At 38.4% G+C, this 24,407-nt stretch overlaps 3 protein-coding genes across 8 annotated transcripts; 1 reads left to right on the top strand and 2 right to left on the bottom strand.

Moving 5' to 3' along the window:
• Positions 1–1,059: 1,059 nt before the first annotated feature.
• LOC110828195 (cilia- and flagella-associated protein 53-like) lies at positions 1,060–13,800 on the bottom strand. Of its 4 annotated transcripts, XM_087344156.1 has the most exons (10): positions 13,057–13,561; positions 12,675–12,799; positions 11,641–11,843; positions 10,736–10,912; positions 10,182–10,344; positions 9,818–10,001; positions 8,532–8,710; positions 7,641–7,817; positions 5,090–5,302; positions 1,060–4,414 (listed from the first exon to the last, which is right to left on the bottom strand). In XM_087344156.1, exons 3-10 carry the CDS (start codon positions 11,784–11,786, stop codon positions 4,205–4,207), a joined length of 1,449 nt encoding a protein of 482 aa, XP_087200282.1. In that variant the 5' UTR covers positions 11,787–11,843; positions 12,675–12,799; positions 13,057–13,561; the 3' UTR covers positions 1,060–4,204. The 4 variants fall into 4 exon arrangements, with proteins under 4 accessions (XP_087200282.1, XP_087200284.1, XP_087200281.1 ...); XM_087344158.1 differs by lacking the exons at positions 12,675–12,799; positions 13,057–13,561 and adding an exon at positions 13,687–13,800; XM_087344155.1 differs by lacking the exon at positions 12,675–12,799 and having other exon boundaries at positions 13,057–13,560.
• Positions 13,801–13,806: 6 nt separating this feature from the next.
• LOC110828202 (zinc transporter ZIP1) lies at positions 13,807–16,536 on the top strand. Its single transcript, XM_022060695.2, has 2 exons — positions 13,807–15,025; positions 15,730–16,536. The coding sequence occupies exons 1-2, from the start codon at positions 13,807–13,809 to the stop codon at positions 15,816–15,818; spliced, it is 1,308 nt and encodes a 435-aa protein (XP_021916387.2). The 3' UTR covers positions 15,819–16,536.
• A 659-nt stretch (positions 16,537–17,195) lies between these two features.
• Positions 17,196–24,384, bottom strand: LOC110828206 (uncharacterized). Of its 3 annotated transcripts, none has more exons than XM_022060700.2 (7): positions 24,362–24,384; positions 22,761–22,898; positions 22,096–22,400; positions 21,686–21,815; positions 19,795–20,018; positions 18,842–18,989; positions 17,196–17,507 (listed from the first exon to the last, which is right to left on the bottom strand). In XM_022060700.2, the coding sequence occupies exons 3-7, from the start codon at positions 22,393–22,395 to the stop codon at positions 17,464–17,466; spliced, it is 846 nt and encodes a 281-aa protein (XP_021916392.1). In that variant the 5' UTR covers positions 22,396–22,400; positions 22,761–22,898; positions 24,362–24,384; the 3' UTR covers positions 17,196–17,463. The 3 variants fall into 3 exon arrangements, with proteins under 3 accessions (XP_021916392.1, XP_021916390.1, XP_021916391.1); XM_022060698.2 differs by lacking the exon at positions 24,362–24,384 and adding an exon at positions 24,222–24,359; XM_022060699.2 differs by lacking the exon at positions 24,362–24,384 and adding an exon at positions 24,222–24,359 and having other exon boundaries at positions 22,096–22,397.
• Between the last annotated feature and the right edge of the window lie 23 nt (positions 24,385–24,407).

The following is a 24,407-nucleotide window of genomic DNA, read 5'->3' as shown; positions in this document are numbered from 1 at the left end:
GTAAAGTTCCCCATCTTTCCTTAGATGGGAGAAAAAGACTTGAATCCCTTACGAGTTTCTTCTAGAGACACTTTTTATTCTTTTCAACGAATTTCCTCTAAGAAAAACTTACAATTCTACTTCTCATTTTTTTTCTTCTAGTACACGTTGCTCTATTAATTCAGTGCATTACATTTATATAAACGACTCTTGTATGCAAGGCTTACAAAGTGCATTCTTCATGAAAATTAATGTAGAGAAATAAATTTATGATATTACCAAAGCTTATTATTTTAGGAATTTTATTTGAATATTGTTGGAAATTTTGATCACTTTACACGGCTACAGATATGTTTTGATTAACAACTTTCCCATAAGAAAATATCATTTATATGAAAATGTCTTAATTGCGCAGATATATTACTGTATTTTGTTTCTGTCACTGTGTCTTGTTTTATTTTGTTTCCTACCTAGTAAATTGTAGCGCAGAAATTATCTAGAGAAACATTACTAATGTACCAGCTGCTAACCACAAAAACTCCCTGGAAAAATGTATAAGCTAAATGATGAGTCTTGACGTACGAACTGAATTGTTGTTAATATAAAATAAAATGTGAGACGTGCAAAATCAAAAGTATTGTCTTGCCTACTTATTTTCAACAAATTGGTCATTGCATTGACGAACATAGATGACACGTTTTGGCCTGTCGAAATTCACAGCTTAATTGAAGCAAACATGCAGCACAATTTATACGAAATGAACCACTAGCAAAATCCTTATTATCATTCATTTCAATTTCATATTTTCTGTTCGAAGTAGCAGTCCATTCGATGGGTTATAGTGTGTACTGGATGTTTTGTTATATTTTTTTTTGGAATTGCAATTGTATACGAATTGTAATTCAGCGAATGCAATAAAAATAACTTGTGACCATTTTCCATCGCATTAAAAGTCATATAAGTGTATTAACACCGGAAAATATTGCGTAGTTTTATTTTTAAATCTGTGAATGTTTTTTCGTGTTAGCATATTTTCTTTGGCCTTTGAAATACTGGGTTGTATTAATAAGAAAAAATGGCTTCTTCGACAATTCTCATTTATTATCTGGAAATGAATATTCATTATTTAGTACAGATATATTTAATGACAAACAATAATAGAAAATTAATATACAATTTTATTCGGAAAATGTGTACTCATTTTTTCATACATTTATTGCATGAAATAGTTATAACAAATTAACAAATAGTGGTTAGATTGTTGGTGTTACGAAACGGGGCCCGACCAACAAAAGTAAAGTCCAGTAATTTCTGTTACATGAACAATTTTAATATAACAAACTACTCTGCAGTAATTTTACATTTTAATGAAACCAAAGTCTGAGCATATATTATAATTTGTCATTTATGAAAAAGTAAAACCTCATCTTCTCCTGAGGGAAAAAAGAATTGGATGACCTTGACTCAAACCATTGTCAGAGTTCACACAATTATCGGTGTTCCCCACAATTAATATTTATTCTCTGTCTCTGTTCAGTATTTATATTATATGATATTAAAATCGCATGCCGCATTTACGTATATTATTAAAATGAAGACAGCAGCAACTAACTGCCATTTTCTTTCGCTCTAAACACCCACAAGTAAGCAACAAAATATCTTAGTCGTATTTGTAATATTTTGGTCAGTTACCTCACTTTCGATTAGAATTACTTTCCAAAAGGTGATATTTTGTTAGCACAGTAAATAAATTTATGATTCCATAAAAGCATGACGTTTCTTGAACAACTGACTGAGCTTTCCAGAACACCCTGCACTAAGGAGATAATTATTTTGCTAATTAATTACTCTTCTCCAAATATTCGGTTAAGTGAGGCAAACGAGGATGAGATAGGCGAGAAAATCAAAATTTTACTTTGGGGGGGGGGGACTTTATTTGGGGTAGGTTGGTGTATAATATTGAAATGGATGTTGATTAAATGAGTTAATGAGTTGTGAAGGTATTGACTGGATTTACCTGGCTCAAGTTTGGATTCTATTGCTGACTCTTGTAAACTCATAAATGAGCATTCAGGTCATTGACTAGCAGAGCAACTATCAGTTTCTCAAGACAAAACCCGCCACTTGGACTCTGATTATTTAGTTAGTTGAACCCTTATGGTTGAAGTACTTGGCTGTTAGCGTCAGCATAGCCCAGAGGGCTAACCATGCGCTGTCCAGACTAGAAATCCAATTCTCTCTGTGCACTGAAACACTTGGAGCAAAGGGTTCTTGGACTGTGACTACGGATGGTACCTTTCTGACTTGTCAGTCGTGTGACTAAAGTCTGTAATGGGAGACACGCTTTCAGGTCGCGTAAAGCGAATTGTGAGCAGTGTTTTGACTAACTTTTACGACATCGTCATGAAACTAGCATCTGTCCTGATACCGGCAAAGAATTAACCAGTTGACGAATTCCTTATTTACAGTTAGTAAATATTATTCATGATTTACGTAAATTGGAAAAAAAATATGGAAAATTACATTTTTGTTAGTGAAATTGTAATATTAATTTCCATACTAATTGATTTATCAAAGACCGATCAGTTCAGTTCCCTGTCAACTTCAAACGAAGAATGGAATGAGGTTAGACGTTTCCTTCGCTGCAGAGCAAGGGATTTGTCACTGATAGTGCTGGTAGTGCGATATCACTGTTCGCTGGGTTGCGTCAGACTACGTATGGAGACAGCAGAAGAAAGAGAGATTGTTTGACAAGAAGGGGGAGTCTTGTCATGATTTCGGTAGTGAAAGGTATGCATCTCCAAGTAATGGGATTTTGAGATTATTGTGAACGAAGGCTGAAGATGTCATTAGAAGCAGTGGAATATTAAAGTTGCGCCTTAGGAGCTTTGAAAAACTCAGTATATTAAAATTTTCATTTCGTTCCTCCATCTTCTGTCATTTTGTAACTCCTTCATTCGTCACCAAACTTTCCTTCGTGGTATCTTGTTTTGATGCGCTGCTACAATTATTGTGGTGAGATTTACAAAACTTGTGAATTCCTGCACTTTTGAAGGACCTGAACTTCAAAACAGGTGTTTTAATGGTTTCAGTGACCATAAGAATAAGAATAGGAACTCCAGCGCTTTGGAGGAGAGTAGTTATTTAGAGAGTTAGTTAGTTAGTTATGATAAATGACTTCTCACGGTGGTTAAAACATAGTACAACCACAGTGACGTGCTATACGTTGCGGATGTACGAGGTATAAAATTTGCCTTAGCAGATTGCTTCTAACCGAGATCTTCCAATATCTTTCTAATTCAACCGAATTAAGTTTACAAATGTCTCTTCTCTTGTAGCTATGGACTTTCCGTGGCGGGAGAGCCACAAACAGTTTGGTCTTAAATTAATAGGACTATGTCTACCTCCTGCCTCGGTGACATTCAAACGGTACACATCAGCACGCACAGTGAAAAATACTGTACCTTGTATTATCTGTGCTCCCTTACCGTGTGAGAAAATTTAGTGCTTTTCTTAGCTGCAGTCAGTACTGCGCATGATCAATCCAGAAGCGCGATTAGTTTCATACATTACAAATCATGCGCCAGCTTCTTCGTGGTCTATAGTGGTTTTTTTTTTCAGTGACGATTCAGGATTCCAAATGTCAGTAAGGAATTCAATACAATGAACTTCAGTAAAATGAAGTCTGTATTGTGTATATGTTTTATATCAGAGTTTCAGTGGAAGAACGGTAAGCAATGCTAGAAAATCCCCCCCCCCACCCAAATTCACAGTTTCGCGGCAAATTATTTAATTAAAATTAGCAGATTCCTTATTAAGAAACTAATCAAGACTTTCCTAGTCTGCTGGGGAACCTTGAGGTTCTTTATCGTGTTCTCAAAAGCCCTACACATTTTCACAGCGCTAATTCCAGTCCTGGTGCACACATACCAAAGTATGAAAAATAGACGCGAATTTGTCCATGCAGATTCAATTTTTTTTGTCTTCATATCATCAAGTACACACAGAGCGCACAGAAGTCTTAAAAATTACCATAAAACTTTAAAAAACTCACACGAAACTTAATTGACAAAATTATAAATACGAATATGTCGTCTTTCATCAGCAGTTCGGAATATATTAAGTGCTGATGCAAAAATGAATATTGTTGTAAAGTGACGGTGCAAAGAACGCCTTTCCAGGATCTTGGTCATTTTGGCAGAAACTTTTCCCACCACGTTTGACGTCAACGCTTCGGTGCTGTCTCTTCTTTAGCGACAGGCGTTGGACATTTGCATGGACCGTCCAGACTGACAGAAGCCTCAGTAATTCTGTAGAATGGATGGGGTTCAGTAACTTGGCGCCTACTTAACATCTCCTTTATGAGGCATTTATACCGCTCTTCTTCTAGCAGTCCCGCCTTCCACTCTCGTTCTATCTTCTCCCTTTCTTGGGCCTAATTAACAAGAAGACAAACATAAGCCTCAAGTCGTATATAGAGTAGTTAAGAGTTGCTTTACGAGGAATAATCCCATAGAAGTGATATGGCCGAGTAGAAGCCGAAGTTGAATTAAAACGTTTGTATCAAACCCGAATGTAACCAATAAAGAAATATTTTTGTACATAAACCTGATAAACTTCTGCCCATCGTCTTTTAACACAACCGATCTCTCTAAGATCTGTGTTAATATTTTCCCCTATATCCTTCCAGATCCTAGAAGTTTGATAATGAAATGTCTTTTGCACAGAAATGAGTCATTAAATGGCTTAACTCTTTAAATGGTATATAATATGTCCCACCTGCTTCGATATTCAGTAACTTCATGTATTAATTGTTTTTGTATGATTTTCGCTGTAAACAGGAATTATTTCCTAAGACAGCATTAACCAGTTGATATTCTCAACGGTGAAGTGTGGTGTTTTCTTAGCGGTACGGGCTGAACTATGAAATAACATTTAGACGATCTTCTGCTTGGAAAGGTTAATTATTTATTATTATTATTGTTGTTGTTGTTATTTATTTCGTCGTGAAGGCTCTTGACATAAATAGGTGTGACAAGTTATTTTCAGAACGAATTGTTTAAATAAACAACGAAGGGGAAGTTTCAAAAACCATAAAGATCTCACGAACCTTGAGCGCCTTGTTGTATTCAATTTGGTCTAGAAGGTCCTTCGCGTACTTCTGCTTCAGGAGTCTAATCTGATTATCGTGCTCAGCCGTTAGCTTTGCGTTCTGCAGCCTCGCCTTCTCCTGCATCTTTAACTCTTCTTCTTCTTGCTTCTTCAGTTTATCAATCTTCTCCTTCTGTTTCTCTACCTGCGTCATCCTCCCCTGCAACACTTCCTGCAACAAGATTCACTTTCGCTGGTTTCTTTATCTCTCTGTTTTGCCCAAAGGTTAATTATAGTGGAGGTAGTTGAAACAGTGAAGATAAATTACGTGATTTTTTGTTTGAGACTGAAAAGCGAGAGATTGGTTTAAAAAAAACTTCCCAGAAGCCAAGATCGTTAAGGAGATAAGGTGCTTGCGTTTTGAGTTTGTGACGTTGTTAGACCTATCAGCAGCCAGAACATGCTTCTAGGAACGCAGTGCCACCTAAGGACTCTCTTGTCTTGAAGTCATACTCATTTTAATTTGGTGCATTCTGCTATCTCAGACGAAGCATTAGGGACAAAGTAATGACGTCATAATTATGTTGATGCACAAGAAATGTCACAGCCAGAATTAGGTTAGTTTAGATCTGAATTGTAAGTTCATGGTTTGCAATTTGGTTCGTTGTGCTCAAAGTCGCGAATTAAGTCAGCTGTAAACGATATAACCAGCCAGTTAGCTTCTGTCTGTAGAGTTCTTATTAGTGGTATTTTCCGTCGTGATGAAGTTGTCACGTAAGCTGCTTTGTCAAGGTTGTACCCAAAAGCTAAAAGAAATATTTATTTAATCGCGTTACATTAATAATAAAAAAGTAATAAATTTTGAAAATGAATAATCAAAACCAGTTTTCGGTGGTTATTACTGTTTACTAGAAATGTTACAAGATTTTTTAACCCGCCGTCCTGTAGGCCTATATGATAAGACTGAAAATGTGTCCGTAAATGTAACAATCTTGCACACAGCCTGTGTTATTTTATGTTTTTAATGTCTCGCATTGCCACGCCTTATTTCTTTAAGCTCCATTCTGATACGAATGCCTAGATCTCCCATGTGAACTTTGCCCTCAGGTTCTCGTATAAAAGTTTTTTAATTTTCCCCGTTCGTGAATCATTTCGTCCGGCAAACACAGATGTCTCCACTTGTCTTCTATCGCATCCAGGTTATGAATTCAGTCCCAGAATCTGAACCAGTGACTTCATCAGTCAAAAGCCTTATGTGAACCCTTATCGAATTTCATCATTCTGATCCGGCCGTGTACTCTGAATGGCATCCACAATGTTTTCCAACACAGATTGCAGACGGTTTCGCAAAACACCTACTTCAGGTCGACAAACTTGTCGAGTGAGCGCGTGAGTTCAATTCCTGGAAATGTTCCGTTTCGCAAAGGGACTCATTGCAACCTATCACCATGTCATTTTAGTAATTAATGGAATCATATTAAATCTGGGGCAGTTTAGACATGCATTTCAATCGATTTTGCGTCATTGATAAGTGGATTTAATTAAGTTTGAATGCACACAGTATGTTCAGATATTAACTTCTTTTGGGCTCGTAATATTGCTTGTGAATATTTAATGATACAATTCCATTTCAAAACATCCGTGATGCGAATAGATTAATAAATTCCACAGATTTACAGAATTATACCAATTTATACAGATGAACGTTCGATTAATCCAGAACATTAATGCGTAAGTAATTTAAACCTTTGCCAACCTTATGCCGCTATCAGACTATATTTTAATGAGTTAAGTCTGGAAGGGCGGTGTTTTAATCGCACACCTAATTTCAGCGGCGTTAGGAAAATGGGGCAATAAATTACTCTTTGAAGAAAATATATCAAACAAAGGGGCCACAAATATCAGTTACGAAATACTGAAGGGTCGCATTAAAAGATCGTAACAGTAAAAATAACAAGGATTTCCGAAGCTGCCAGTTCAAAAAGAAATTAAATTAATTTTGTATTTTCAATACGATAATGACGAAATAAATTATGTTACTGTTCAACACAATAAAGATTTATTCCCGCCAAATTTTCCCCAGTAATCTAATAATATTAATCCAATGAATGGACCAGGTGACAAGTTTTCGAAAATTTACGTGTGAATATCATTAACACCTTTCAACTCCATCAGCAACACCATCATGTCGTCCGGGCGAACATCTGAGATGGAACAACATTAGCGACATTCATATGTCGCGCTGTATTCTTATAAAATATGTAACTTTTTACTGCAAAGAATGAAAAAATTAAATAATAACTTAAATTAAGTGTAAAATATTTGCCCATGATTGTGTTACAAAGACACCTGCAAGTAATAAGAGAGTTAAGCTTACTGAAACTTATAGAGTCTAATCCATCTTAACCGTAAAATACTTTACGACAACTGCGAACTATTTTAAGATTTGTTTCTTAACAGAAGGCCTTTTGTAAAGGGAAACCTTGACGTTGAAATGATAAGCAGTAAAATTTAGAACATTCTGTCTAAAGTAACTTAGATACGAGTTTAATAGTTTAAAGCTAGCTTACGTCCTTGAGTTTCTTGCGCGCTTCTTTAAGTCTTATCATCTTCTCTTCCCTGTGTGCCTCAATTTTATTCTTCTCATGCTGCAGAATTCTCTCTAGTTCGGCTTCCTCGGTGTCTCTTTGCTGCTGCAGTTTCGCTAAGCTTTCGCGGTACAACTGCGATTCCCTCTTCAGTGTTTCCTGAAAACACAAATTCACTTACGTAATCGGTGTTTTGGGGACCTAGCAAAAGAATGGTTGTGCTTCAATTCGTGCAGAGAAAATTGTTTTGTGTTTATGCTATAAGGTTTTGACACGTGGTCTTTTACATAGAAAAACTAAATCATTCAAATTTTGCCGTTCGTGTTTTTTTTGAGCAAAATTTATCTATTTCCGCAGTCACCTTTGAGCCGTCGTTATCATGTAAACAGTCTGCTGACGTCACCGCCCATTTAGTGACAGGAACACATTTGGAATTTCAGTTTACGCCAATAAATACACTTTTCAATTTAGAGGCAGTGTTTGATACCCCTTCAAAACAATTTAAAAATTGTTTCTTTTTATAATTTCTGGAAATACACTGGTAAATAACAAATTTCAATAGTATAAAAATTCTTCTGAAAATTTGGTCGCTGTATAACAAGAAACTTCGAGGTTTATATTAGTCACGTGGTATTGTTAAGACAGTGAGATCTAGGACACGTGATGGGTTGAACATGTTACTCGGATGTCGGAGACGAGGAATGGCGCGAAATTTCTTTGAAAGCGATTACTTGGAAGACCGTGAAGGAAATTACGGTATTGTGTAAGGTAACGAATGTAGGCTATTCCTGTTTCAAATACAACGTGAAACACTTTTAAGGATATTAATGTATGTATTGGTTTAGTATGAATTCTTAGAAATATTATCCTCACTCTGTTGTATTTCTTTGATGCTAATTCCTTCTCTAGTTCGGCCTGAGCCATCTTGCAAAACGTTTTTTCAAGAACTTGTTCTTCCTCAGTCATGCGGTCCAGAAAGTCTTCGCGTCTCTTGATTTGTTGCATCAGATCACTGCAAATCTTCTGCCTGGTCTTAATCTTGTTTCCAAGCACTAAAAGATAAAAAAATTTATTAAACAAACGTGTATGTGACATTTGAAGCTCTAATGGAACAGGAGATGTCGAATTTGTTCTTCTGCGTTGTCTTTCCACGTGGACTTGTTAGTATAAATCATCCTTTCGGAGAAACTTGCTGGCTTCAACCCTCAAGATTAAGACAGTATGTTCCTCCGAAACGGTGGTATCTGCCTAAAAGTCCACACGGAGTTCTAATCCATACGACGAATATCAACCATAAAAATGTAACTTTACAAGAAATATTTACAGGCGTAAAGAAGCTATCATAATTTTTTATTTGATATCGTAAATGTTCGACTAAAATTGTATCTTAACATATCTATACCCAGATATTATCAGTGTTCAAGAATTGAAGCAATACAAAAGGTTTTTCGCGCGTTCTTGGCGTACGTGCACATAGCGCGTGCTAACGTTCCGCAATGGAAAAACAAAATTGGGTAATTTCGATTTAGGCCTATTCAGTTTTTTTATATTTTTAATCATTTCTTCATGTAACGCTGAGGAAAACCTAAGTAAGCGTCTATGTAATTGAATATTTTATTAACGATTTGTTCTAAATAGAGGGATTATCATCCTATACAGTGTACTGTGTCTCTGTAAGCAGTACTTTTGCATCGCCACTGAAGAAAAATTTCTATCAGTTAAATATCCTACTGACGAAATAATTTGTCGACAGTGAAATTATGAGCAGTATATTTAAATCTGAAACAAATTAACATGAAGTGCAATGCGTATTTCAAGATCGAAAAGTACGAAAGTATCACTAATAAATGTTTAATCATGTATGATAACAAATATATAAACGCAATTGTTTAGCGATTGTAAGCGAGATTTCATGTTCTCACGGCTAATATGATTTCATTTGGGATATTGCGTTGTGTAATCTCATATGAATTGGCTGACGTTTCAGAGGTTCATGTTTAAGTTTCGACCTTGTCGGTCCAGCTTCTATGCCTTCACATCCTTTTTTCATTCGCGACTTACACTAGCCCCTCAGAGTCAGTGAATTGTCGTTGTTGTCTACGAGACTGTGAGCGCAGCATCCCAGAAGAGAGTCATTTTCATCTTCAGCAAGTATTTACCTTTCGTTTCCTCTTCTTGTATTTCTTTCAGATTTTTCTCTTTCAACTTCGCTTCTTCATCTTTTGACCTCTGACGCTGCTCCAGATTGTGTGCCTCGATGGATTTCTGCTGCAGTAACAGAACCTCGGCAACTTCTTTGTCCTTCTGAAACTTCTTGCGCGCTTCTTCTGTCTCTCTAGCAACCTGAGGCCATTTGAAACACAAATTACTTCGTCGGCTTAATTCAAGTCTCAAATACGATAGCACAAAGTTTCTCAACCGGGGGTCCACATGACTGAAGGGTCCTCGAGATTGGGATATACTAATCAGTAGAAAATGAATTATTAAGGATTATTGATGTTTGTAAAAGTGTGTTTCTCTTACCTTAGCATCGTATTCTTTTTTCGCCACGTCTGCCCACAGATTTTCAACTTCTTTTTCCTGAGCTTTCATGTATTCTTTCTCCTTCATCTGATATTTCTGCCCTCTTTTCGCATCTTCCGCGAATCTACGCGACTTCATGGACACCAGGTCTTCACACATTTCGCTGTTAGTTCAGTCACAGAACAGAGGTATTAATAAATCAATATTATTGTTTCTTCGATCTTAACTGTTGCGTTTTCGACAGGAAACGTTATTACTCTTTATTTATAGTATGCAGTCACGTGAGAAACCTATGAGTGTTGGCTTCAATGCAGCTGGAATTAAATTACTATTACTAAATTTTATTCTAATCTGCAATGCACATACTTTGAATAATACAACAAGGATAATCAAATAGATGAGGATCAGATGAACAGGACGTGTAGTATGCATGGGACAAATATTAAATCATACAAATTTTTAGTTGGTAAGCCTGAAGGAAATATGCCACTAGGAAGAACTAAGATTAGTTTACACATTCAATGGGTCAGAAGTTCTAGATTCTATTAACTTACAAGTACTGCTGAATCCGTTTCTCCTCTACAATTTTCTTTCGTTCGGCCTCTCGTCTGTTTCGTATTTCTTCAGCTTTAAACTTCATTTCTTCCAGTTTCTTCTCGTTAACTGCCTGTCCCTTTTCTGCGTATTCTCGTGTCCAAGCTGATGCTTCTTCTAAAAGCAGACATCTCAGTCTGTCAGCATCGAAAGAAAATGTTACTTAATACTTGTATACAAATAATCTTTACAGACTAATGCGTCGTAAGAAATTGTAATTTGAGCTTGAAAAGGAATTCTGATAATATCAGTTACGTTTGTTAAACTGTATTCCTCTATGGTCAGACACAAATTCGTTTCTCTCTTTGTTCAGTGATTCAAACCTGTAATTTAAAGTTCTGTGACTTTCGAATAAGATAATACATTTTAAATATCGATTTATGTACAGTTTATAATCGCACTGAGTGAATTAAAACAAGGCCGCGAAACTTTATACTTAATATGGCTTGAAAGTTGCATATAAATCCAGACAGACTTAACAAATTGCCACATTTGAAAAAAAATTCCTTTTTCGTAACACTATAATTGTTAAATGAACGTAGGAAGAACAACGTAAATTCCAATGAATTTCTGTCTTAACCTGAGAACTCTGTTTTATATAATACTACCGTTAAATAATACGCGTTCTTATTCTAAAACAATGGGACGTTATTACATAACTATAAAGATCGGAATGTATACGCTTCTCCTAGAATTGTTGGAGCAGTTATATTAACGTAGTATTAATATTCTGTCGCGAGAATTCTTGGACGTGAGACACGATAAACAAATTCATAAACGCGATTCGGAACATTCTGTGCCCTCCATTTTTATGGATCAAACCAACTAATAAATTACTCCCGTGCCAGAAATATAGGCAGCTTACTTTTCTCTGCGTGTCTCCATGTCTCGCCCCGCAGACTGTAGTTTGTTCGCCAATGCCTTCCGCTCCGTCCCTTGGTCGAACTCTTGTCTTACGAGATCGTAAGTTTTCTTAACGCTTTTCGACTTGTCTCCAGTCACTTGTTCCATCCGATGTTGTTAATCAGACACGTTCTGGACTTCTCTTTGTATCTCTTGAGAACTTTGCTGTAAGAAACATCAATTTAAAACAAAGAATCACATAGTCTGCTACTCGCATCCTGGAACTGTTGTTCTATTGAAGTGATACTTTTAAAATATAATTATTTTGACCCTGAAGATGGAGGTTTTAAGTTGGTCTGAAACGTTGGTAACCACCTACAAGAGTACGCAGCCTAATGTGGCAGAAAGCCACAGTCCATAAATTTATGAAAGCTTGCAGACATTGTGGTATCTGTAAATTTGTTTCCATTAAGACAATTTTGCTGTTCCGTATCCATTTTCTGAACATCAGATCGATATTTTGTGAATGTGTGCATGCATGCAAGAACTTTTTTATCATAATTCGAGTAGAGGCGATGACGTATCATCGATGCGACAATTCGCTACTCGTTCCCCTTTTCCTGCATCGTTCACTTTTTGTTTCCATTCCTACCCGTGTCACCTTCCCCATGCTCTGGAAACACGTCACCCATTTGCTGTCATGCCAACATGGTGACGTCGCCTAAAATTTTACTTTTGATAATATAAAGACGACTGCCGAAACAGCTCGCCCTAAACAAAGATTTCAACACTGGAGATTAGAAACACATGATCTATAAAAACTTTTTCCTCTCTAAATTTGTACATATTTTGCAAAATAACCAAGTTCTCCAGTGGCCCGGACTTAGAGAAAATTTAAATTTATTTTTTTAACGCTTATTTCTGCCGAACTGTAGGCATATGACCATAGTTTAGATTTGGTTAACTTCGGTAAGGTTAGTTTTTGTTTTGGAATAACGTAAAACTTTGGATTTGCTAAATTATTTGTTTCCTTAATCTGAATCTTTTTTACTTAACTTTTACTATTCATAGCTGTATCCGTTATACTGCGAAATCTCAGTTTTATGGAATTACATAGTGCCATTTCCTCCTCTGCAGTCGCTTAGTCGCTGTACCGTTGTTGTGACAGACGTCAGATTATTCTTTTAAAAGAACAGAGTATTCCCGTTAATGGCCGAGTTGCATTGGAGAAGAAGCCAGTAGTTAATATAAAAGCTTTTTAGGGTTTTTTGTACATGCATATATGCTCTTAGTAGAAGTCTTAAAAATTCTCGCATTAAGCAATTGCATTCTCTACTGCTGCAAACAGTCGAACTTGAAAATGTATGATTAAAAAATTGCAATTAATAAAAATTAAACACAGATCCTAATACAGGAATAGCAATTACTGTATACTTACAATTTACGCGTTACAATAACACACTCAGCTCTTTGGTATAATGTGCCATCAACTCGCCATATTTGTTGACTTCTTGTTACCAAGGTTACATCTCGCCAAACAGCTGACGATTGTGTAAAGTGGGGGAGGGGGGGAAGATGCGATCAATACAATTACAACGTAACCGGCGGTCAGTGAATCTTTGCGACTTTCGGCTCTTGATGTCATGGGCATAGACAAGACAATTTCATACCTCTGCTATGATTTACAACTCCACGCTCCCTAATTCAAATAATTATGAAAATGGCTGTCTTCTGGAATATTATAAATTTACCGAAATTGCAGAGATGGAGGCAGTAAACTCCTCTGAAACGTCGGTCAGTTTCAACAAGATTACACGGTGCAACAACCCAAAAGAGTCATATTTGTACTCGCCGCCGTCATAACCTCAAATCCTACAATTTTAACGAACTGAAGAAAATGAATCGAACAATCGAAACTTCGAGTGTAGTCGATAGCGCGACAGAGAATCGAACCGGATATCGATCTAGTATGAATCACAATTGATAACGCGGCTGGAAAATCCGTAAAACAGCTTCACGGTCACTGCAGTTCACCGACGAACTTCCCAGCTGTAGGACAGTTACTTACCTGAACAGGAAGTCACGTGAGGGATGACGTAATCGCTGCATGCCTCGCTTGTGCTCGCCTATTGAATGTCAGTATCCCCCTACGCGGCGCAGTGCGGAGTATGGGTGCGGTGAGGTGAGAATGGAATTGGTATCCACCAAAATCCTGGTTCTGACATTGCTGGGGGTTGTCCGGTTGTTCTTCGGCTTGGTGCCATTAAAAATCACGAAGAATCTCAAGTTGTGGGGGGAGAGTGCGTCCCATAAACTGGTGGAACGTCGTCGTGTCCGGGTGGGTGCGGCTATATCGCTGTGCTTGTGTTTTGGCGGAGGGGTTCTGTTGGGCACGTGTTTTATCCACATGATACCGGAAGTGCGGGAAACAATAGAGGCTGTGAAACGCACTGATTCCAGTGTCGTCTCCCATGACACCAGCTTTCCTTTCGCAGAATTCCTTATCTGCTGCGGTTTCTTCCTCGTGTATGTGATTGAAGAGGTGGTACATCGTCTGTTCGTCTACTCCGGTCACAGTGAACATTGCACGTACTCGACCCCGCCTCAGTGTTGTTCTGCCCCAGAAACCGAGGTCAAAAATACTGAAGGAAACGCTGGAGACAAGTTTACGTTCCGCGATGACACAGATGTGCCACTTTCTGCCAAAAGTCGGGCAAGGTCAGGTGGTAAGATAGCTTCAGCATCTTCCCAGATACATCTAATCGCTTCATCTCTGTCCCTGGAACAGGGCGGTGAGAACTCCGACGAATTCACACTGCCTTGGCATCCGACTGTCTTTACTGTCGCCAGTGGCAGCACCTGTCACTCTTGCGATGACAAAGCGAAGTCTGAGACGCCTCGCCATTGCAACAGTGGCTTCGCGTCACACACACTCAACCAGGAATCGATGGTAGGGAGTCTTCGCAGGTTCCTGGTGGTTGTAGCGCTTTGTTTCCACTCGTTGTTCGAAGGCCTCGCCATTGGTCTGCAGGAAACCCAGCGCGATGTGTGGTATCTGTTCGCCGCTGTGATCATCCACGCTTGTGCCATTCTTTTCTGTATAGGATTGGAGCTAGTTACATCCGGTATCCGTTTGTTGAATCTCGTGTTGTACATTGTGACACTGTCCCTCGTCTCACCTCTTGGTGTGGCAATTGGTATTTTGATGACTGTACACTCTTCCAGTGGCGGTCCACTACACGGTCTCGTGGTAGCTGTGCTTCAAGGCATAGCAGGGGGAATCATCCTCTACATAACGTTCTTCGAAGTGTTGGACAGAGAAAAGAGAAGAGAATCCGGATGTGGAATCGTGAGGATAGTCTTCATTCTCGTTGGCTTCTTCTTGATGGTTGCGCTTCAATTAATGGGTGAGTTAAACGTTTTGAAGTGCCAATTGAACCCTTGAATTCGTGTTGTACATGAGTACGTAATGTAGACTATTTAGATAGTAGCCGTCAACAAATTGCATGCTTTTAGATTATAGCAAAATCTTGCAACACAAACAGCGGAGCCCAGGAGAGTGAAGACAGCTCAGAACTCGCTGGCGACTTAGAAACGCGCAGTGTGAGGGATGCAGTTCTTCCACACCTTGAAGCATGCAATTTGGTGACGGCAACTATAGTTTCAAATTCTTTAGGGGAAACAAAATTGTAAACGGGACAATGAAAGTGAAATGTGTCTTAGATAGTGTTGAGAGTTGGACAAGGGTCAGGATACAGTCCATATCTCAGGTTAGGTTGTCAGCTTCCTATTCACTGCCACGAAAACCTCAAATCCTGTTGACAAACCATTCACGTTTCAAAGAAAGGCCCTGCAGAATCGAGTTAACAGGGAAGACAACATAAAATTACTTCTGTTCCATATTCGTATAACTCGGTTTTGGAACCAAAATTTGACACATACAGAGCATTAAAGAACTTATCGACTATTACGTTCTGAAGGAGGATCACTCAGTTGAATTACGTATGTGAAATTTAATTCTTAGGGGTTCTGACGATGGTGGGTTAAACTTAAAATTGTGAGTCAGTATCCAAACTTCCATTGTGAAATGGGTTGTGATTTATATATGCAGGAGGACATGACCACAGGAAGGGAGGACACACATTCGGTCCGTCCAATGCCACCGCCTTCCTTGAACCTCATGGTCATGACCACAAGTAACAGCACCCAGAGTAGAGCAGCCCACTGCAAAAGAAGTCTTCCAGCTAGACGTTAAAGCACCTCGTGTGCGTACATGGAACTTGGGAAACAAATTTAATGAATTCATTGTCAGATATCTTGTAAGATTTAAGAAATATATACTCCAATTTCTTCTGTCACAGCGTTCATTCCGAACTTTAAAAAAGTAATTGGAGGGGAGAACACGTTGCAACATTATGAGTAATGGTAAAATTTCACTGTGTCATATTAATGGATGGGGGATATTTGAATCTTAAAAGTGTTGCACAAGTAATTGTCACTGCACATAGCTAAACAAATAATATTAGAATTTCTGTGACAGCTTGGACTGCTGCTTTCAACGAAACCCCATCCTTGAATGTGGAGGAGTTTTACGAACATTCGCTGTAACGATCGTCACAATTCATTCAAAATTTCTTAAAGTCGCCAATAGATGGTGTTCCTTACAAGACGAAATGCCAAACGTATAGTGAACATAATTGTAAGATTTAAATTAATAAACTTTTAAAAAATATTTTTATTACAATAATTATTAGAAAATTATTATATTATTATACTAAACTGTTCTTGGTTAATAAAACTAATCTAGCCAGTAAACAACGTTAGTTTACATTTCACGCCGTGTGGCGTACGTTACGTATTGTATACGATAAACCATAACGCATGTATACATTATAATAAAACGTATTGTGGTATTCAACCTTTTTTGTTCCCGTACCCCCAGATATAATTTCTCTTCAACTTTGTACCCCCAACGTTTTTGGTGTATAATTCAAGTTATACATGGTATATAATCTACATCTAAAATGAATTACGTTACTGATTATTCAGTGTTTATCATAATTTTTTTTAAATTTTCACGTACCCCCTAAGATGTCTTCGCGTACCCCCAGGTTGAATACCACTGGTATAGACCATTCGATGTTTAGTACACATCAAATTCTCCATAAAACAGACTGAACCTTTAAAGCATAAAAGAGCATTTATCAGCATCAGATCTGACAAACCAAATCCAGAATATGCCCAGCACATTCTGAAAAGAGAACAAACATATGGTATTCGAATGACATTATGAAAATTCTAAAAGCAGCTAAGGGTAGGCATTTAAATTCACTCGAAATATTATCATATACACAAACAATAAGAATGGCATGCCTAACCTCACTTACATTATTTATGATTACTGACAGCAGATAGCAGCACTATCCACAGACACTACCATAACTTACACAAACAACAAGAATGGCATTCCTCACTTACAGCAGATGGCAGCACTATCCACAAGCACTACCATAACTTACATCACCAGACCAGGAATCAGATCTTCATATACCAAATATGGTCACGGTCAAACGCAAATAATGCTACAAAAATTATATTTGATAATCCTACTTAATACACAAATACATAAGTCTGCCACACCCCAGGTAGTAGGTAATAGAGACATTTCAGGATGTCGAGTGCAGTAAACACCTGAAACATTAGTCCATTGCTGTGACACCAGATGGTGCCAGATCCCAGAAGACTTCACCTTCAAAAATGTAATAATCCGCTATTACTGTTCAACATTCATAGAAGTAGAGTAAATGTTAAACAACTTTAAAAGCCGTAAATATTATCAGTTGTGTCAGCTCAGAAGAGTAAGTAGGTAGTTCTCAATCACTGCTTGAGCTGAAACATAAAATAAAATGTATTTACCGAATATTACTTGTTGAAGAAGAGTCAAAGTATATTAAGTCAGTGATGACTATTACAACCAGCTGAAAATTTTGGTTTCTTTGCTTTATATCGGGGGGGGGTTTTAGTAAATACCGAAGTAACATAAATGTCCCCTAGATGGCTCTTCATTATTTCCTTTGGTACTGTGTGGTCCCAAATTACTTATTCACGTGCATATTTAAACACAGAAACATCTGTGACTCAGTATAAAATTTTCAAGAAGACACCAGCAATCATCAAATCATCATCCCCATCTTCACAACCTCAAATCCTCAGATTTATTAGCAATTTCTGATACCAACTTGATGACACACATTGCTTGTGTTATGCCCTTAGGGAAAGAATACTTTCCGAGGATTTCTAGCCTCAGTCACCTGATGTGGTGTACGATGTGAAGTAGAGAGCCAACTTTTTGATTTGAAGAAGCCACCACTAACTTCTCTGAAACCTTACCTGACGCTGAGTTGTTCCGTCATTGCCAACAAGATTTCTTCAAGAATATAGAGGCAGCAGTTGCCAATTTATGTAACGAAAGAATGTGTTCCAGGTTGTAACGGTCCAAATTGCATCTTCTGCTGAGGTAATTTAATGATTCTATTTAATTTTTTATTATTTTATTAATCTGAATTTGTTTTAAGTTTTCTTTTCAAATTGTTAACTTTTTGTGGTGTTTGAACCTTCGGTTCCCGGAAGTCTTGGTTTCGACACTAATGGGTAATAAATTGTCGTGAATTGGGTGTCAGTTCGGACTTTACGGTTCATTGTCGCTCAGTGGACGAATGTTACTGGACCACGCATTAAAGAGTGCGAGGGAGAAACTTAAGAGCCGATTAGACGCAAGAGCTGAATGCGAGTGAATACGTCACTGGTTTTGAATGTTTCAAACTGGGGGCAAGACGCTTACGGCAGCGAGTTGATTTGGAGGACTCTTCAACAAACTTTGAACACAGTCGCGCGCAAATCTGATACAATTCTGAAATCGTCATCTTGCGGCTAAAGCCAAATATCATCATCTGTATTGTTCTTAAATAAATAAATAGTGTAAAAAGAAAAAAATTATATTCGGCGATAACAGCAGCTTCTAGTTGTCGGGAGTTACATGCCGTTAACACCCCCGAGAAGATTCAAGTCTCTACTGAGGTGCCAAGATCCTATCACTGAGCGGCTATAAGGACTTACTATATAGTAAAGTACGGACTGAAACCTAAAAATAGAGACAGGCATTCCAGTCCATTCTAAACGTTGTTTACGAACTTGTTAAGACTGAGCTGTACGTAAAACAATACCTAATTTGTTTCCCCTCTTTATAGCAATGCCAAACGCTGAATCAGCATTGACGTTTACGATTGTAACGTCAGCCCCATGCAGGAGCAACTCATTCGTACAATGGGGATGGTCACCGTGAGCTGCGTACATGAGTGCAGTATTACCAATCTGCAATAATAGACAATGAAAGTAAATTGTTTAATTACTACTCTTAGACTGTAAGAAAGTCACTCATATATAATCAGTAAATGAATAACAATATTTCTATACAGGTGTAAATAGCTCAGAAGTTTAAACTTCAAAACTGGAATGATTTGCCAAATAAAAAATAAAATTTTGCTAAAGATGTTTACTTGATCTTTCATTATGATAGTAAACCAGAAACCAAGTTTTACACAAACAACCAAGGAAACACACTCGACGTCTCTCCGATAAGGTTGCCTACTCTGGGTATGACGCACCTTTCTTACTACCCCAGAGAGAGTACACATTGTGCTTCGTGCGTGTATTTATACAACATGAAAATGCATATAAAATTTTGGTCTTGAAACCTCACAAAAAAGATTCTGCGTAGAAAACCGAGGTAAAGACAGGAAGTTATTAAAACGTATCGCATATTCCAGTATACATAACACAATTCTAAATAGACTGGTTTGGTTGTCTTATGATGCTGTATAAACAGCTGAACTTATTAGCACTGGATTATACTAGGAATATTCTTCTTCTTTTTCCGGTTTAACAATGTTTGTACATTTTCCGGTACCCTTTACGGATCCCCAACTTTTTCAGATGGCTCGATCTATGGACATTCGGTAGGACTCCTTGGACGAGAAATCATCGTGCAGACAGGCAGTCTCAACCCAGAATCCAAACTGGATACCTCTAAAATACTTAGGCACATGACCACTGCTGTGCCACACTAAGGTCAAATCTGCGTTAAAACTGGTACCAATACATGCGCCATGACATTTACCTCATCTCCGTGGTTCACAGTGGCACCTTCTGTAAGTAACAGTCTGACGACTTCATGGTGACCAGCTGCCGCTGCTAGCAGCAGCGGAGTCTCTCCTTCTGGGCCTTCAAAGTCTACCTGAGCTCCATGTTTCAGTAAAAGTTGCACTGTAGGGACTTGGCCGTATGCACTAGCCCACATAAGTGCGGTTAGACCGTTGCCATCTTTCGCATCAACGTCATATTCTACTCAAAGAAAGAAGCAGGCGAGAATTAAGAAATGTTACGCGTGCACTGATCCACTTGCAACAGACCATTGCTATCTTTAAGGGTGGCCACACACGCTACGGCTTACCAGAAGGTTTGCGTCTCTGAAGGCCAGCCTTCTGGCAAACTGGAGCGTGCGTTGAATTTGGCCGGAAACCGAGCCTCCAATAAATCTGCAGTTGCTTGATTTTTTTGCCTCGAGGTTTACTGGATGTTTACAAGTCGTAACGTGTGTGGGCAGAGATGAGGGTAAAGGCAAGGCTTGTAGCATTTAGTCATCTCAACCAGCCACCGAGAACTTCAAATCCTCGTAGTTTGACTAAGTTTAACAGTTCCAAATACGTGTCCTCATCCATTCGCAGGTAGTTATGCCACTCCGTCGGCTCTAATCGCATTTCATTCAACAAATTTATGTGAGAATGTTTTTATCCATCTAACCAACTTCTGACCCACTTAGAACGTTTCAGCTTTCTTTTATTTTTTGACATTAAAGTAAGAGCAAGACCAATTAAAATCGTGTCGTCTTCACTGAACATGTTGTAGCATCGACTGAAGAATAAAAAGACCGAGCGCAAACCTGCCACAAAGTCTGTATGTGTGTCGACTCTCTCAAGTTTGAGGCTTACCTTCCGGCAAGCCGGAGCATGTGTGGCCACACTAATGACAATGTTGTATTCTGTTCAAAGCCGAAAAATCATATAACATTAACAGAGAGAAAGGAAATAGGATGAGGGAATTATAGTGAATAGGTTTCTATCCCTCAGTGATACCAATTTCACTAGAAAGTGGCGAAAAAATTATGAGTGGGATTAATAATCGCATCGTATATCGCATTAGTTTTACGTTGAACGAATAACTTTCATTTCAGTTTTAGACTAAAGGTTGACGTACGTGAGGATGTTCCAGAAACTCTGATTTACCATGTTTCCTCAATTTTGATTTCAATTTTAAAACACACTTTTCCTGAAATTGGGGCGTCTCACACATGATCATGTAAGAATCGATACAGATAAAATCGAGAAAATATGGTAGTATTATTATTATTAGGTCAAGGGGTTAATGTGGATTACAAACATTAACGGATCGTTGGTTTTTACTTCCGCTACTACTTTAACTAAGTAGATGACTACCCCTGGAGATGATGTATTTTGGGGGGGGCTCATGGGTGATATAATGCAGTGCATTCGCTGATAGCAACTTCCACTTCCTGCCTCCTGGGTAGAACTACATGACTGACCACCAAGCACTACGAGGTCTTCTCGGTAGAGTCAAGTATCGCTCAGAGGTTGGTAGTAATTTAATTTAAGAAAACTCCATATGGGGCACTTCTAATGGGATATAAAAGGTTCGTAAAAGATGGGTTTGTTGCGGACGCCCTGAACCAACGATCCGCGATCTCCTGATGTAATTCCTACAGACATATTACAGTGAAATGTTAAATCTGTTAATGAACTACAGTAATTAAATGTAAATAACAAGTTCTTACACGACTTGTACATCATCAGAACTAATGGAGCTGATATCGGGCATCTATGAAGTTAGAAAAACACCGAGTTCCTGTTTCCGCTGATACAAAAACCTTTGTTCAAAATAAATTATACTTAATCTGTAAAACCCTGTACTAAACAACTGCGATATTTTCGTACCTTGTTCTATATCCTGTTCAGTAATCTCACCTAGACCGGCGCGATGGTGTAGGCTGACATCGGTTTGTTCTGGCGCAGGCGTTTCGGTTGGAATGTTTCCACGTTGCAAATTAGTCAGCACCATGGTTGGCTGCGTAAAATAACCAAACATATTCAAAGTAATTCATCTAAAGGATAAATGTAAACACACACAAGGATTTAGAAAGATTGTCCACGATCTGTTGGTATGCACTGTTTCGGCATTTTCTTGCGGATAATGTAGAAAAACAAAGTGCTCGTGGTGACTCAGTCAAAGATTGAACTCCTGAATAAAAGTTCTGCTCATTTATTAAGTTGGCGTTAACAAAAAATATATTTTTCTTGTATCACTACATTTGGCACGGATGTACGTCTCTGAGGACACTACCTACCCTGTATGGTTGGAAGGCGCTCCTTCTGTTGCCATCTTGCCAAGAGCCAGGTGGCCAGCGGATTTTGGATATATCATGAAGTGTTGAAGAGTTGTGGTTAATTTGCATGTCACTTGGTGTTACATCCAAGATATTACTGCCATCACTGTCATTTGTACCATCCTCTGGTTCATCTTCTTCTTCTTCATCAACATAATCATCACTGTTATCATAATTATCATCACTGTCATTGATATGGTCACACGCATCAAGTCCTATTTCATGTGAAGAATCACTCTTCAGGTCAACATTCATTTTCATCTCTGCTGGAAAGAGAAAGATATGTACAGAATTTAAAATCACACGCAGTTCTGTATCATGTATATACTGTCATGTTTCAGATTATGTTCCTACAGAAATCATTACTACATGTTTGATTCAAAATCAGCTAAATTGGCAAGGTCTGCATTATGGAATTAAGCAAGAAAATAAACTGCATACATCATATTTATGCACTGGCTTAATTTTTTGATTGGATCCACTGGTGGGCTCTTGTGAACACAGTAATGAGCCTTCAGATACATAAGAGGCAAAGAATTTCAAGACAGTGACAAAGCTTCTGAAAAATGAATCTGATCCAACAGCGAATTAGTTATCTATGCATAACAAAGGATCGGACTGGTTACCAAGTAGCCCTAAGGACGACAGCAGAGATTTTCCTCGAAACGTTGGTAGAAGTATGGTTTATTCACCGTTCAACCACCTGATGCGGCTTGTAACCCGGGAGTCTTTCATCAATGATAAATAGTACTTTGATGGTTCACCTGTAATAGACATGAAGACACAAATATTTAACAGAACATATTTGGTATATTACTCACTGTTAAGGAAGAGTGTGGTTGTAATAGGTCTATTCTGCCTACATTATTTCTAATCATCATGTACATACATACATACATCTTTATTACATTCCATGGATCCATAAGTTAGTCAGATGACAATAGGATGTAGAATAAGTCATATGTATTATGTAAGAATTAATGTCATGGCTACAGCTGCAAACTCTAGTAACTAAAGTATATTGACAAAGAGTGTCAGGTGCATTTTGCAGAATTGTAACACATTTTCTTACCAAAATATTTGAAGAATAATTGCTGATGCCCTTTCAAGCATGCTGTGTTTTTTTAAATAAAAAATGAATTGTGTTTTCCTAATCCCTGTCTCTTCCATTATTCTCCTTATGGGGTGTGTTCAAAAAATGCCTTATATTTTAATATAATAGCAAATTACAGTGGAGTAAAGTACATAACCCATACCTCAGTCAGTATAGTGACTAGCTACGGGCTGGACGGGTGAGACGGGATAGCTCAGTCAGTATAGTGACTAGCTACGGGCTGGACGACCGGGGTTCGATCCCCGGCGGGGGCAGAGGATTTTTCCTCTAGCCTCTGCGTCCAGACCGGCTCTGCGGTCCACCCAGCCTCCTCTACAATAGGTACCGGGGTCCTTTCCCGGGGGTAAAGCCGGCCGGGGCGTGATGCTGACCACTCACCTGCATCTAGTGCCGAGGTCAAGGAAGAGAGGAGCTATACCTCCACTCCCCCCAAACGCCTACATGGCGTATAGTGGGACAAACTTTACTTTACTTTACGGGCTGGACGGCCGGGGTTCGATCCCTGACGGGAGCAGAGGATTTTTCCTCTAGCCTCTGCGTCCAGACCGGCTCTGGGGCCCACCCAGCCTCCTCTACAATGGGTACCGGGGTCCTTTCCCGGGGGTAAAGCCGGCCGGGGCGTGATGCTGACCACTCACCCACATCTAGTGCCGAGGTCAAGGAAGAGAGGAGCTATACCTCCACTCACCCAAACGCCTACATGGCATATAGTGGGAACTTTACTTTACTTTTTTAAAGTACATAACCTAAACAGATGTGCTATCAAAACTATTATATGGTGCATGGCTTGTACGGGATTATTATCACATTATTATCGTAAATATTAGCCACTAACTAATCAACTACAATTAAGGAGTTCCTGTAGTTGTAGGTTATAGGGAGCATTGGTCAGGGATCACACACGTTGACAACGTGGGAATTCATTAGGTCATCTGTAGTATTCGTGATTCTTAATATTTATGTGATTACGTACCTCAAAAATCTATGGACTCCCTCTGAAAACATAAGTAATGGTTGATAAAGAATTAGAAAACAAATATAAGTTTCCACACTGGCTATACCACTGAAAGTTCTACAATTTCGTACAGATGGCAGGAGAATTGAATATCTCACCTCATAAAAAAGCTATGATTACGACCATGAAGCTTTTGTTGGTAAT

This window comes from Zootermopsis nevadensis, unplaced genomic scaffold (genome assembly GCF_977971745.1).
Source record: "Zootermopsis nevadensis isolate Lab colony 2312 unplaced genomic scaffold, Znev_1.0 Znev_ptg000007l, whole genome shotgun sequence".
In the NCBI taxonomy this organism is placed as follows: domain Eukaryota; kingdom Metazoa; phylum Arthropoda; class Insecta; order Blattodea; family Termopsidae; genus Zootermopsis; species Zootermopsis nevadensis.
This window is presented reverse-complemented; position numbering and strand designations above follow the sequence as displayed.

Coding starts and splice junctions, on each gene's coding strand:
- LOC110828206 (XM_022060700.2), bottom strand. CDS start 22,395: ATGAAAATGAATGTTGACCTGAAGAGTGATTCTTCACATGAAATAGGA. Junction 18,990..19,794: donor CTGTGAACCACGGAGATGAG/GTAAATGTCATG, acceptor CTATTATTGCAG/ATTGGTAATACTGCACTCAT. Junction 17,508..18,841: donor AAAGAGGGGAAACAAATTAG/GTATTGTTTTAC, acceptor TTTATGTTTCAG/CTCAAGCAGTGATTGAGAAC.
- LOC110828202 (XM_022060695.2), top strand. CDS start 13,807: ATGGAATTGGTATCCACCAAAATCCTGGTTCTGACATTGCTGGGGGTT. Junction 15,026..15,729: donor GGTTGCGCTTCAATTAATGG/GTGAGTTAAACG, acceptor TTATATATGCAG/GAGGACATGACCACAGGAAG.
- LOC110828195 (XM_087344158.1), bottom strand. CDS start 11,786: ATGGAACAAGTGACTGGAGACAAGTCGAAAAGCGTTAAGAAAACTTAC. Junction 10,913..11,640: donor ATGGAGACACGCAGAGAAAA/GTAAGCTGCCTA, acceptor CGATGCTGACAG/ACTGAGATGTCTGCTTTTAG. Junction 4,415..5,089: donor AATACAACAAGGCGCTCAAG/GTTCGTGAGATC, acceptor CTTGTTAATTAG/GCCCAAGAAAGGGAGAAGAT.